The sequence below is a fragment of the Carassius gibelio genome, chromosome A12 (genome assembly GCF_023724105.1).
Source record: "Carassius gibelio isolate Cgi1373 ecotype wild population from Czech Republic chromosome A12, carGib1.2-hapl.c, whole genome shotgun sequence".
Taxonomy (NCBI): domain Eukaryota; kingdom Metazoa; phylum Chordata; class Actinopteri; order Cypriniformes; family Cyprinidae; genus Carassius; species Carassius gibelio.
In genome coordinates this window covers 3,081,433-3,097,209 of record NC_068382.1, presented here as the reverse complement: position 1 = coordinate 3,097,209, position 15,777 = coordinate 3,081,433, and the positions used below count along the sequence as shown (strand labels likewise).

At 40.9% G+C, this 15,777-nt stretch overlaps 1 protein-coding gene across 3 annotated transcripts in view; it reads right to left on the bottom strand.

Annotated features, from left to right (window-relative positions):
* The window catches only part of pkmyt1 (protein kinase, membrane associated tyrosine/threonine 1), a 51,532-nt gene that overhangs the window by 28,954 nt on the left and 6,801 nt on the right, over positions 1-15,777 (bottom strand). For all 3 annotated transcript variants that reach the window (XM_052612176.1, XM_052612174.1, XM_052612177.1), the window contains exon 6: positions 8,837-9,009. In XM_052612176.1, the coding sequence (XP_052468136.1) occupies positions 8,837-9,009 (173 nt within the window). The remainder of the gene's footprint in view (positions 1-8,836; positions 9,010-15,777) is intronic.

Here is a 15,777-nt window from a genome sequence, read left to right as displayed (position 1 = left end):
GACTTATATACAAGTAAAAGTACTTTAAAATCAATCCTAAATATAACTGGAAGCCAGTGTAAGGACATGAGGACTGGTGTGATATGCTCAGATTTCCTGGTTCTAGTCAGAATCCTGGCAGCAGCGTTCTGCATGAGCTGCAGCTGTGTAACTGGAAGCCAGTGTAAGGACCTGAGGACTGGTGTCATATGCTCAGATTTCCTGGTTCTAGTCAGAATCCTGGCAGCAGCATTCTGCATGAGCTGCAGCTGCCTAATGGTCTTTTTGGGAAGGCCGGTGAGGAGCCCATTACAATAGTCCACCCTGCTGGTGATAAAGGCATGAACAAGTTTCTCCAAGTCTTGGCTGGAAACAAAACCTCTAATTCTTGCAATGTTTTTGAGAAGATAGTATGCTGATTTAGTTACTGCTTTGACATGACTACTGAAACTCAGACCGGTCTCCAGAAACACACCAAGATTCCTGACTTGATTTTTAGTTGTTTGACCCCTAGAGTCAAGGTATGCATTCACCTTGAAAACTTCACGTTTGTCTCCAAATACAATGACTTCAGTTTTTTCCTTGTTTAACTGAAGAAAGCTCTGGCACAACTATCAATTTTATCAATGCATTGGCAGAGGGAGTCAATTGGGCTGTAGTAATTTGGAGATAAGGCTCGGTAAATCTGGGTATCGTCAGCATAGCTGTGATAGGCAATTTGGTTCTTTCTCATTATTTGACCCAGTTTTCCAGTCTCTGTAGAAGTATGTTATGATTGATAGTACTAGGGGTTATTATTACTAGGCTTATTATACATGTGCATTGAAGTTTTAAAATGTATCCAATTTCTAATTCTACTTGTACTGAATTAAATGTTTTTGAATACCAGCATTAAATTATTGTTTTTATAATTTTTTTACTGACTCGAAGTTGGCAATGTGGATGTAAAATACCCCAAGTGGGCTAACAGGTTTTATTTATGGGAGAAAAAAGGTCGGTCTACCGGCACCAAGTAAGCCATCAATAGAAGTACCATCAATGTTTATAGAAATGTATATGGATTTATTTTGCATGTAATTATTTTTCTTTTTTTTCTCTTATGAATATGTATTTTTGTTTTGTTTGTTTCTATTCTGACATGTACAATGTTTTGGCAATATGTACCTTTGTATGTCATGCCAATAAAGCAATATGAATTGAATTGAGAGAGAGAGAGAGCGAGCCGTTTTCAAACAACACGAGCGCTGTCTTGCTCTCTCTCCCTCGCACATATTAATCAACTGACACGATGGTGTCGACATTTAAATCATTTAAAATGAGAATGTAAGTGTGCTCACCCCATTTGTTTGTAAGAAAAAATATCGCAATATATAAATCGCATAAAAATAAAATATCGCAATGTCATTTTTTCCCAATATCGTGCAGCCCTATTATATATTTATTTAGATTATTTTGTGTAGCCTATGTTGTTAATTAGCATAGTTGTTAGTATAACCTTAGTATTGTTAGAAGCATAGTTAGTTAGTAGCATAGTATTGCATTAGTTAGGATAGCTTCAAGTTAGCATAGATTTATTTACAGTGGTCAGGATGGTACGTGCTGGTTGCAACAGTAGTTGTATAGTTTTCCAGCAGACTTGAAAATTAGGCACCAGTGGTTGCATGCACTTGGCCTGAAAGACTGAGTTCCCGCCTAGAGCTGGAGTGTGCAAACTGCATTTTATTGCTTCTCCAACGCAATGGAGGTGGAAATGGGCTTCTCCACACAGCTCACGCTGAAAAGCGACGCAGTACCTTACTCGGAGACTGGCCCCATTCTCTCTTGCGCGGCTGCTTCGCTAGCATCGTCGGATGCCTATCAGAATCCGGGAGTTAAGAGCGCAGTTTGAGCCAGTGGCTTGAATTGATATGGCTCAGGCCCTGGCCCTGTGTCCTCAGACACCTCGACATCCTCCACTTCAGGTGAAGGTGGGGGAGAAAAGTCCTCTACTTCAAATGAACGCTCTGTTGCAAACCTACTTGCATCACTAGAGTCACTCTCCATTTTAGCGACTCTGACAACAGTTGTCAATTAATCTGTCACTGCGGGTCTCAGGTTCACACCCCACCCACTCAGCCCTGCCCTTGGTTTGTCCCCTCTATCTATGCTGTGCTCTGCCCACTTTTCAGCATTTTTCAAAAAATTGCTAGTGGGTGGAGGGTCTGACCAGGGGTTTAGTTACCCCTTAAAGCCTTATCTCTTGTCAAAAGGCTCGACGCGACCACAGACTTTGATGAAGACCACTGGCAGCAGTGACGTCTGTGTCTGTATCATTCTTATCAATGAGTGCGTAACCTCGTATCTCCCCGCTCCCAAGTCATAAATCTCGTATCTCAGATTAAACATGATTTTGTCCCACCCTCTTTGTTTTTAAAAGTTTATAAACCCTGCATAGTTTTCTTTTTATAAATAAAAAGATTAATCAAGTAAAGTTATTAAATATATTCAGTCAAAAGCAGTGAATGATTTTTTTATGTTCTTTGATTCACATTAATGACAGACAGCACATTTATTAGCAAAAATACTGTACATGTGCGTTTTCTTTCTCATCTGTTTACGTTCACGTAAGACAAAAACGGCTGCGTTTATGATGATATACTGATGTAGTTTTTTTGTATCGTAGTTTCGACTCGGAACAACATTTTCTACAGTTAAAGTACACAGAACAGTCTGAGAATGGACACAAACCGGGAACCCGCAGCGCGACCGCTGCTCTCTATGCACGCGCTTGTGCTTCATGTGCGCTGCACACAAACATGCTATAATAAGTTTTCAGATTCTAAGCTACTTTAGTGATAAATCACAGGACAGCACTGACAACCAGAGTATGTGAGCGGTGCGGAGTGGGAGCGGAGCTTGGAGCATAGTTGTGTGATTTTGCCAGGTGCGAGGAGCGGTGTTTTTAAATCAGGAGACGGAGGGGGACTCAAAATGTTTCTAATCATATTTTGCATTTGTTTGCATTTGTATTGTTTTATTAGTACTTTCATAAACATTTATATAAAGTATATATCATGTAATTAATTTATCACATGATTTTAATTATATTTTTACCGACCCCCTCGCGATTTCCACCCGTGCATCTCCATTATATGATGGACGATTTTATAAGTTGGTAATAAGCAGTAAGCACAGGTAAAGACAGACAGAAAAATGGAGTTTCTGAAATATTACCGTGAAGAAGGGGAGAAAAAATATAAATGTATTATAAAAGGTAGTGATGACAAAGGAGAACGCGAGTGCGGTGAGGTGACTGCAACGTCAAAAGATTAATTGTGGAATCTTAAAAGGCACGTGTCAAGGAAACACAAAGTTTTTCGCTCACACGTGGAAAAAAAATCTGAAGGTCGGTATTATTCAGTTTGAACAACCTAAACCACCAATGCAGAATTAATACATTTGTAAATATTGTATTGGCATTTAGGCTACTTATTATTTATATTTAATTTAAATTTTATGTTCAATTTACATTTTTTTGCAGAGATAAAAAAAAAAAATCACAGGAAACATGTAAAGAGACACAGAGCAGTAAATTTAAAGGCTTCTTTCAACAAAGAGCGACAAAAGTAAATATTTCACAGGAGAGGAAGAGTGAACTAGACCAGGCTTTCTTTAAAATGATTTACATGGACTATGAGCCACTCACCAAAGGAGAAAGAAAAGGGATGCGCTATTTTGCGAACATTGCACAGCCTGGCTACACCCCACCTTGCTATAGCACGGTCCGTGACACACTCATGCCACATGCTTTATTAGAGTTGGAGAACAAATTGTGCGTTCTGCTACAGAACTGCAGTGGACTCTCAGTGGCCCTTGATATTTGGACGAGCCGACGAGGTCACAGTTTTCTGGGTATCGTGTGAAGTTTTGTAGATGAAAACTTTCAAGGCCACACTGTTCTGCTGAGTTGTGAACACATTCAGGGACACCACACAGCGAAGCACATTTCTGAAAAATATGAGGAGGTCCTGAGACGCTGGAATATTCAGCGTGGTGTTATCAGAGTAGTAACTGATAGCGCCAGCAATATGGTAAAAGCCTTCAATCTGCCTGGTTTTAGCGAATTCGGGGATCAGCTGGACCAAGATCTCGGGGACAGGGAGACAGATGGTGAGGGTGATGCTCCAGATGTTGCACTCCTGCAGCTCCATACAGACCAGCTGGCCATCCAATTGAACATGATGGTAGAGAACTACATCACCAAATCAAATCTTCACCTAAGATGTCCGATCCACTTACTCCAACTTGCAATTAAAGACGCAATTGCGAAGCACAATGCAATCAATTCAATAATCAACAAGGTTGGGAAAATAGTCAGAACAGTCAGAAAAAGCACACTGAACACAGAGGAAATCGACAAATTAGGCGTTCGTCCCACAACTGCATGCGCAACCAGATGGAACAGTCAGTTGCGGATGATCGAGTCGGTGCTGAAAATGTTTGAGAAGGACACGCTGTGGCAAAACAGGCTGACGTCGATCACAGATGATGGGAAAATCGCATGCAATGATGTCCTCCTCCTTAAAGGCTTAGTGAGAGTACTAACACCATTTGCTGAACTGACAGACAGTTTACAAAAGGAGCTGGGAAACCTGGGGATGATCCTACCGGCAGTTGCAGAAATACACAGAATGATGTCTGATGTTTCCAGTGACACTCCACTGGAAACAGCCGCATTCGCAGAAACTCTAGCTGAGAACTTTGAGACTCGTTATCAAAGGTTTTATGACGACACTCACGTTATTCTGGCTGCATTATTAGATCCACGCTTCAAGAACGAGTGGATTGCAAGAGATGAAAAGGCAAGTAATTCATTACACAAAGGTATAGCATTCAGAAATTAACCATGGTTTATTAAAATAAAATAAATGCTAACTTACAATAATGCTAGGCCTACATGTATGAAAACTCATTATTATTATTATAAATAATCATAGCTAATTGTATTGTTCTTGTAGGTTCAAGGCAAACAGATTGAGATCCGGGAGTTGTTAGTTCATCAAACAGAACTTCTCTGCAGTGTAAATAAAAAAGTAACATCCCTTTCCCTTGTCGCTGACCCTGTGACTGTCCCTGACCGTGTCCCTGAGCCATCGAGTGCAAAAAAAGTCAAGTCAATGTTCCAGTCATACGCAACTGTGGCCTGTTCGTCTTCTACAACACTAGACGTCAGAGGAGAAGTCGAGCAATACCTTGGAATGCCAAGATTGAACACCGAAGTTGACGACGTCCTTCGCTTCTGGAAAGAAAATTCTAATGTACTGCCACAACTTTCACAAATTGCAAGACACATATTTAGCATACCCAGCGGCTCGGCCAGCGTGGAAAGGGTGTTTTCTGTCGCTAGTCTGATGTCCAGCAATAATCGCTTGTGCTTGGCACCTGCCACTCTGCAAAAGCTCGTTTTTCTAAAAGTTAACGCAGCACTGGAGATTTAGCTTCGCTCGCTAATGTTCAACCAGCCAGCATTTTTTTCTGTTCATAGAAAAGTTGGCTAAAAGAGATCTTTATTTTTTTTGTTTGGCAATTTGTTTAACTTCATATTTTAGTTTGTGATTTATTTTATTTAATGTAATGTTTTTCGTTTGATAATTTAATATAATGTTTTTTTCATTTGATAATTTATATAAAAAAAAAAAGCCTGTTTAACCAGCCAGCATTTTTTTCTGCTCATAGTAGGCCTATTTCTCAATATTAATATAGGCTAAAAGTTGGCTAAAAGAGATCTATATTTTTTCGTTTGGCAATTTGTTTAACTTCATATTTTAGTTTGTGATTTATTTTATTTAATGTAATTTTTTTCATTTGATAATTTAATATAATGTTTTTCATTTGATTATTATTATTATTTTTTTTTAAATAGCCTATGTTTAACCAGCCAGCATTTTTTCTGTTCATAGGCCTATTTCTCAATATTAATATAGTGTGACGAGTCAGCTGCCTCCTCCCTGATTGTCACCGGCACCCCGTCCTAAATCGCCGCCCTTCACCAGGCTCCCGACTGGAGTGGGTGTGTGAGAGGAGGGGCGTTGGACGAGTCAGGGCTGGCGGCGTGTGATGGGGCACACCTGATGTGAATGGAGCCTCATCCCCGCCGCTGTTTAAAAGCCCAACGCGCCTCTCCTCGGGAGACCGGTCTCTTCCCTGTGCATGCACACTGGTGTCCTCGTGGGTCCAGGAAGGGTGCGTTGAGGGACTCCCGCGCCACCAAGACGTGAGCTGCCGGACCCGCGATCCGGATGGGAACCGCACCCGTATACACGGCCGGCGGGCCAGGATGCCGGGCCGTCCATCCCCTACCAGCGCCGCGGCCAACGAGAGAGACGCGGCCGCTAGGAGAAGCGTATTCGTTTTACACTACATGCATCTTCTGATCAGACACTGGTGTTATTAAAAAAATAATAATAATAATACCCTGGAGCGAAAACGGAGCGAGACGTATAAGGACGGAGTGGGGGAGGGAGCGAGGAGCGGAAAATTGTACACCCAGAGCAGAGTAATTATGAAATACTTTGAGCGTGGAGCGCAAATTCTTCCCGCTCAGCTCCGCTCACATACTCTGCTGACAACTAGTTTTTGTGTTCCTCTGTGTGCACGATCTTCACATCTACTGCTTATATGAAGTTTTGTGCCACAATGCAGCTGCGCGAACATGGTAGCTCGATATAATAATACACATCCGTTCATCTAATCGCTTGAATGTCCAAACCATAAAACAAATACAACTGACAAAGTTTAGTGAAAACGCAAGGCTCACCGCTCGCACGCCATCACTGGTTGAACATCACATGTGTTGAACCGGCGTTCAGCTCCATGTTTTGCTTTTATGCCACTGACTGGAGAGCAGAGTCATGTGGCTACACACGTGCTAGTATGCTTTTAAGGGGGAAGTGTTAACAGGATTAAAAAAAACGAAATAACCGTCATGGGAAAATTACGTCATTTAGAGGTTATGAATTTCGGTTTTGATTATTTTTCGATTAATCGACCAGCCCTACTCAAAATGTATGTCTATTTGATGCTCTGACAACAAAAATTATGCATGCTCAAAGTCTAGTGTGACAACCTCTTAACACTAACCCCTGTTTCACACTGCAAGCGTGAGCGGCGCACGAGCAGCGCGTATTTTTTTCGGCGTCCATGTTAATCAATGAGTGCATTCACACCGGGACCAGGAGCAGCACGTGAGCGTCAAGCAGGAGCGTCACGTGAACAGCAGTGAAGCGGGGGTTTCGGCGTCCGGTCTATTTTTGCTGTGCTGCTCACGCTCAATTAAAGTGAAAGCACACTTTTGATGGAAAAATAAATATGATTTTACACAAAACTTGTTCAAAATGCACAGAATAAGCATGCCAAGAGTTTTAACAACAACGACAATGTCTAGTGTTTTAAAAATTATGCCAGAAAAGAAAATTAAGTATAACAAATATTTATTTACCCATTTAAACTTTTTAATTATTCATTTTGGGTGAAAGTATGGTGTATTGTTATAAAAAAAAAATGTTGAAAGAATTATACCCATTGTTTGAAATGGTTCTACTGTCTGCCAAACACACTTTGTAGCCGCTGCTGTGATGCTGTACTTATACGCTTCCAGTGTGAATACTCGTGAGAGTCTGCTGCTGCAGTGACGATGTAGTTGCGCGGACGTGCTGCTCGCACACCGCCTCACGCTTGCAGTGTGAAACAGGGGTAAGGTTGTGACTGTGGCAGATTTTTACCACTGCAGTGGTAATGGACCAACAATATGTAATATATTATAAGAACAGGTCTCTAAAATTGTCTTCAAAACTGTCCTGTAGCAGCACAGCACTATCTCACTCATCTCACTCAGAAAACACACCCTATTTAATTCATCAGATAAATATCAAAGAAATAATACAGTTAAATAAGAAAGTAGTCTAAATAAGAAAGTTAAACACCACGTGAGCGGAGGGGCAATACTATAAAAATCTTTATCAGTGATGCTACACTGGATGTGGCTCGACACTACATGAAAAATCTGCGACAGTATATTGCCTCACCCTATTTATGAAGTACTGACACAGAGTTTAAATGTCTTGTGTAGACACTGACAGACTCAACCTATTGTGACGCGGTTGTGTCGCGTCCAGTGTACACATTGGTTCACTGCAAGTGGGCGGATTTACTCCTCGTCTGCCTGCGCTCTCTTTGAAACAGGAATGGTTGTTAAATTTCTTAACATCGTTCATTTATCTCACGGTGTCATTTATATTTGGCCAGTTTGGAGGAAGCCTCACCAAACCTGACCAGCCAGGCATTCACAGGAACTTGTACAAACGCAGATGGGTGACATGAATGGAGCTCCAGATCGGCAATGTAGTATTTGGTTTCCCAACAAGGTCCATCGGCCAAAAGAACATTTGTTTGTTGAATGCATAAACTGTATATCCCTGCGCTCAAACCTGCCAATCTAAAGGAAACGCTGTGTATGGCATTTAAGATAATTTGTGAATTACCACAGACAGTCACGGTTGTCACTGCGACTGTCACAGCCCTACTCAACATCTTATCAGAAGTTTGGACAACTTCACAGCTCAGAAACATTGGAATAATTCTTTATGTAAGTGCTTCATTGCAGTTTTTAAACTATCCAGTACACTTTCACGATATACTATATGTAAATTACTAACTTTTCTGAGTTTAAACTACTTTTGGTGGTAAAAGACAGCATGTCACAAAGCTTAATATGAAGCAAATAACCAAGAATAATCCCAAAGCACACAAATACACATAGTACTTTCTCACTTCACCTTTCACTTACTGTATATATACAAAGAAATTATGTGATTCTTACCTGACACCAGTGGAATAAGGATAGAAAGCTCTCAGTGAAGTAGAGGGAAAGCTGTCGTCTCCACTTGCGTTTACACACAGAGGGAAGAGAGAGCAGCTGTTGTGTGGTGGCTCTTTTGCAGGCCTCTGGGTTTAGCATTAGCCGTAGCAAATATTGCATGTCTTCTGAAAGTGCTGAAACACACATTTACCCCATTAAATGCTAGCAACATACGGCTGAACTAATTGAAATATACAATAGTACATAGTTTTTCCACTTGGGTATGCAATAATAAATAGATAAACTGCTTATAAGCTGTATGTTGTAACTCAAAATTTATATTTATATTAATATTGGGAAACTACTCTTTGCGTCACACCATCTCATGACTGCATTATTATTTGTAAAATAGGGACTTTATGGAGTGTGTGTATACATGGTTATAAATACAGTTTATTGTTCAATAATTTAGGGAAATAAACGAATTTCTTAAACCTCAGGTGACTATTTGGCCAACCAGCTTATTCCTGCATGAAAAGCAAAATGTTATTGCTCGTGCAAAAAAACATCAAAGTCAACTTTGAAGCACATGCTGATTGATGGACTAGCATTACTAAACATTACTTACTACCTTATAGAAACACTACATTCAATGAAGGTAAAATAGTAAAAAAAAAAAAAAAACCTTAACAGTTAATTTAAATGGAACCGAAATCGGAACCTGAAAATGTGTATGCTGTAATATATGTAACATTTTTAAATTGCCAACCTTTAAATTAAGTTAGTAATTAAGTGATAAACAGTAGTGGTGTGCACGGATAGTCGAACATTCAAATATTTGTTCTGATATTTGTTCTGATAATGATATTTGAATTTCGCAAAAAAAATAAAATAAAATCACAATAAAACCTAGTTTGGTCACTTTCTGTGATTCTCCACTGCATATTTGAAGATATATGCAAGCATGTTTCGTGCCCATCGCGACTTTGTCGCTTCCGTTATGAGCGCGCATACCACATGCCTACATTGGAAATAATGAGCTTGAGCACGCAAAAAACACGATATGTGAACGGCCCCTAAGAACTGCGGTCTTCTACAGTACTTCAGATATGCCGTGCAGAATCACAGAAAGTGACCGAATTCAAGAACATTGTTGCGGCATCTCTCAAGCAATGAATAAACACTGCTAACTTGGAGAATGCAGTGAAAACTCCTCTTCTGGCATCTTCCCTAGACCCTCACAAACATCTCAGGTTGCTCAATGAAAACATGAGAGAAGTAAAAAAAAAAAAAACCTTTTTGAACATTATCAGAAAATTTCCCTTGATGAGAGTGGTGCGGATGCAGCCGCTGCCACCAACGATGAAGAGGATGCAATGACCACTCATCGGAAAAGGCTGAGACAGTTCTTCAGCGATGATTACAGAGAGTCCAGTTGAGACGAGTGGGAACAGTTCTTGCTGGAGCCATGTATTCCACCAGATGAGGATCCTATTCAGTTGTGAAACGAAAACACGAAGCGCTTCACAAAACTTATTCGCTTAGCACACCGTTATTTGTGAGTCCCGCCAACGTCTGTGCCATCAGAGCGCGTTTTCTCCGCGGCCGGCCTTATTGTTAACAGACTAAGGAGCCGACTTTCCCCCAAACATGTTTACATGCCTGTATTTCTTAACAAGAACATGTAAAACAGTAGAAAAAAAGCAAAAAGGATTTGCTGACAGTTTCAAAGTTAAATGTAGGCTACGTTCTACAAAATAGTCTAATTGCTGCAGGCTGCTTTATGTTTTTTCTTCGTTCACTTTTCTTTTTTTTGCTTTTAATCTGTACTTTTGTTTGTTTGCACGCATTGTTAAAGGTATTCAGCTACAAAACACGATGTGTAATGTTCAAGTTTATTGTGTGTAAGCTTGTTCAAAATGACGGAAACAATAAATGTTGCTGAAAAATAACGTCTGTCTCATTAAACTTAATTTAAATAAACTAATATTCGAATATTTGTTTTTTGTGAGCTCAAATATTCAAATGTGATATTTGCGGAAAACGCCCATCCTTAATAAACAGCATTGAGCATTGAGTAGTCGAGTATCATGCTTTTTTCCTTACCACTACTTTTTTTAATAGTTGTTTAATGATTTTAACTGAACCAGAATCAGAACCGGACAATTTCTAACGATTCCCAACCCTACTTCTGACTCTTATTAATTTGTCATTGTCCTTAGGATATGTCCACAAAACCTTCAAAATGGCTGATCAGCCTCTCATAAAAAAACAACAAAAAACACACAACTTGACCCCAAAGAACTAGTTAATTACAGACCAATCTCCTGTTCAAGATACTAGAAAAGTTAGTATCCTCGATTATCCCACAATTATATTCCTTCTTAGAAAAAAAAAGATATCTGTAAGGATTTCCAGTCAGGATTTAGACCATATTATTATGGATGCTCCGATCAATCGGGATTGGTATCAGCCGATAATCAAATTTTATGACTTGATCGGTACTCACTAACTTAGTTGATCTCACAAACCGATCGCAATTTGATTACGTCAAAGCGTGACGACATATATGATGTGTGGAGGCATAAATTATTTGGTGCCACAGTCATGTCTTAGCTGGTGTGGAAATGCTATAAAGGTTGGAGATACAATGAAAAATTCTCTATTTGTCATGTATGTTTTGCATTCGGTGACGTTAGAGCTGGTCTGTGACTTAAGTTTATGTGCCAGCAGTGCTACATTTCTGATGCGGCTCAACTCACTGCTTGGCTAAAAATTGTCTTCTTTGAATTGTCACAGCATGGAGGACGGAACAAAACCTAATCGTATGCGTAAAAGATAACGCTAACATAACATGTTGATCGTGGGCTGCTTTTAAATTAACATTTATATATAAAACAAAATATCATGTCAAATATCAAAATATGGTTCATCTTATACCGTCCTACAGGCAGAAACTAAAATCAGCTAAACCTGTATCAAGGACTGTAAAAAGATGGACTAATGAAGCAGAGCAGGATTTACAATCTTGTTTTGACCTCACTGATTGGAGTGTTTTTGAAGCTGCTACCACCGATCTGGACGAACTCACAGAGACCGTAACCTCATATATCAGTTTCTGTGAGGATATGTGTATTCCTACAAAGACTCAACTAATTTACAATAATGACAAACCGTGGTTCACTGCAAAACTCAGACAGCTCCGTCAGGCCAAAGAAGATGCTTACGTGAAGGGGGACAATGTCTTGTATAAACAGGCTAAATACACATTGGAAAAGGAGATCAAAGTGGCAAAGAGGAATTATTCTGAAAAAATAAGGACTCAGTTCACTTCCAACGACTCTGCATCAGTGTGGAAAAGTCTAAAGAAGATCACCAATTACAAGACACCACCCCCCAGCACTGTAGAGAATCAACGACTGGCAGACGATCTGAACGAGTTTTACTGCAGGTTTGAAAGAACACCCATCACCTGCCCTGAACGCCTCCCCACACAACCATTCACACCCTTCACAACTCCTGCAACCAGCCCTGAATGCCTCTCCAAACTACCGTTCACACCATTAACAGCTCCTGCAACCCATCCTGAACACCTCTCCAATCAAGCACTCTCACCATTCTCACCTCCTGCATCCCCCCTCTCCCCCACACCTGCAATTCAGATCAGCGAGGATGCGGTGCGCCAGGTCTTCCGGAAGCAGAAAAGGAAAAAAGCACCAGGCCCAGATTGTGTTACACCAGCCTGTCTGAAATCCTGTGCTGACCAGTTGGCCCCCATCTTCACACAGATCTTCAACAGATCGCTGGAGCTGTGCGAAGTCCCTTCATGCCTCAAACGTTCCACCATCATCCCCATCCCTAAGAAACCCAAAATTACAGGACTAAATGACTACAGGCCTGTGGCTCTAACGTCTGTAGTCATGAAGTCATTTGAAAAACTGGTGCTGGCCCACCTGAAGGACATCACTGGGCCCTTGCTGGATCCTCTTCAGTTTGCCTACAGAGCAAACAGGTCTGTGGACGATGCAGTAAACATTGGACTGCATTATGTTCTGCAACACCTAGACAGACCGGGGACTTATGTGAGGATCCTGTTTGTGGACTTCAGCTCGGCCTTCAACACGATCATCCCAAACCTCCTCCTGCCCAAACTAAATCAGCTCTCCGTGCCCACCTCCGTCTGTCAGTGGATCAACAGCTTCCTGACAGACAGGCAGCAGCTAGTGAGGCTGGGAAAATACACATCCAGCACCCGTACAATCAGCACCGGAGCTCCCCAGGGCTGTGTTCTCTTCCCACTGCTCTTCTCCCTCTACACCAACGATTGCACATCTAAGGACCCCTCTGTCAAGCTCCTGAAGTTTGCAGACGACACCACACTCATCGGCCTCATTCAGGACGGTGACGAGTCTGCTTACAGACAGGAGGTAAAAGAGCTGGCTGTCTGGTGCAGTCTCAACAACCTGGAGCTTAACACCCTCAAAACAGTGGAGATGATCGTGGACTTCAGGAGAAACCCCCCTGCACTCCCCCCACTCACCATCATGAACAGCACTGTGACTGCAGTGGAGTCATTCAGGTTCCTGGGCACCACTATCTCTCAGGACCTGAAGTGGGACATTCACATTGACTCCATCGTGAAAAAGGCCCAGCAGAGGTTGTACTTCCTTCGCCAGCTGAGGAAGTTTAACCTGCCACAGGAGCTGCTGAAACAGTTCTACTCCACCATCATTGAATCCATCCTCTGCACTTCAGTAACTGTCTGGTTCAGCTCAGCTTCTAAATCTGACCTCAGAAGACTACAGAGGGTAGTCCGGACTGCTGAGCGAATCATCGGTACAACTCTCCCATCTATTCAAGAACTGTACTTATCCAGAGGGAGAAAAAGGGCTGTCAAAATCACTCTGGACCCCTCACATCCAGCACACTCCCTCTTTGAACTGTTGCCATCTGGTCGACGCTACAGAGCACTGAGCACTAGAACGACCAGACACAGGACCAGTTTCTTCCCTCAGGCAATCCATCTTATGAACAGCTGATAATAACGGCGAACACACTACACTTTATATTTATATACACACACACTTTATTTATCTAACACACATACTTAGTATACACTTAAATTTTGCACACAATATATATGTACATACATAACTTAATTTTGTAATATACCTGCCTACAATTGTCATTTGTATATTGTCATTCACTATCTACTTATTTGTATTTTTTATTCTTTTATTATGTGTTTTATGTTCTGTCGCTGTCATTCTGTTGTACTGCGGAGCTTCTGTCACGAAAACAAATTCCTCGTATGTGTAAACATACCTGGCAATAAAGCTCATTCTGATTCTGATTCTGATTCTGATTATATTTGTTTTTAGAGAAAAATCTGTGAGGATTTCCAGTCAGGATTTAGACCGTATCATAGTACTGAGACTGCTCTCCTTAGAGCTACAAATGACCTGCTCTTATCATCTGCTTATTACTTATAAAGCCCTGAGTGGTTTAGCACTCCAGTATTGAAGGAACTCTTATTGTATTATAATTCTCCACATCTGCTGCATTCACAAAACTCCGGCAATTTCATAATGCCTAGAATTTCAAATCAACTGCGGGCAGCAGATCCTTTTCCTAGACAGCATCAAAACTATGGAATAACCTATTTAACAGGAGGCAGACACACTCTTGTCAGTTTAAATCTAGATTAAACACTTCTCTCTTTAAACTGGTTTACACATAACACATAACACATAACGCACCTAGAGATGACCTCTAAAGCCCTGAATTTCAGTAATGACCAGGACAACTAGATTACCTTGTCTCCAAAACAGCTAACGGGACAAGACCACAGGAACCAGATAACTTTGCTGCAGCCTGGAACTGAAGTGCTGGTTATGCCTGGGCAGAGGAGAACTGGCCCCCTGACTGAGCGTGGTTTCTCCCAAGGTTTTTTCTCCATTCTGTTACTGATGGAGCTTTGGTTGCTTGCCAACTGTCGCCTTAATATCCAGCGATATCGTTGACTTGATTGCAAAGATGCTATTTAAACTGAACTGAGCTGGATGATGAGATCACTGAATTCAATGATGGTCATTGAGTGTTTACTATTGTCATTTTGCATCATTGACACACTATTTTCCTATTTAATACCAAAAGTGCTTTGACACAATCTGCTTTGTTCAAAGTGCTATATAAATAAAGATGACTTGACGGGCTGTGAATCAGAAGCGAGCCAGACTATCAATGCAAATTTGGAATTGCCCCAATTTCAGGAAACAGTCCTCCATAAAAAGTGCTGCATACATCTGAATATTTGGGATGAACTGTTCTGGAACAGTGATATAAATACAACTTAACCACTGATTTCTAGTTGAGTCCTCTTTTGGAAGATGAAACAAAGTAGTTCCTCTTTCACAACAAAACACAGTGTCTCCATGACGTAAGTGGCGGCAACAATACTACAGCGAGAATCAAAGTTATGCCTTCTTTCTTTGCATGAACATTTGGACAGTGTTTAAATGAGACATTTAAGGATGGTGTGTATGAATCTTAACTTTAGAGCTGAAACAACAAATCGATTTAATCGATTAAAATCGATTATTAAAATAGTTGTCAACTAATTTAGTCATCGATTAGTTGCTAAACAACTTTTATTTGCCGTAAGCCGCTCATTTTGTGCATATTTTAAATCTGCGATGACCAAAGTGTGGCAGTAATGAGCCACCGCAGGGTTTTATTCAGCCAGTACAGCAGGAGAAGTAGCGAATAGCCAATAGCTGGCCTCGTTTTATGTCACATGCTTCCCGAACTGCGTCTGCAGCATTCAGCGAGATGGTGGAGACAGAGGCAGTGGAGTCAGGCGGCAAGGAAGTCGTATTATTATGGCGTACTGGTGTTACATTTTAAAATACTATACAAAATAATTAATCAGAATACTTACTCCTGCTCACTCACGCCAAAGA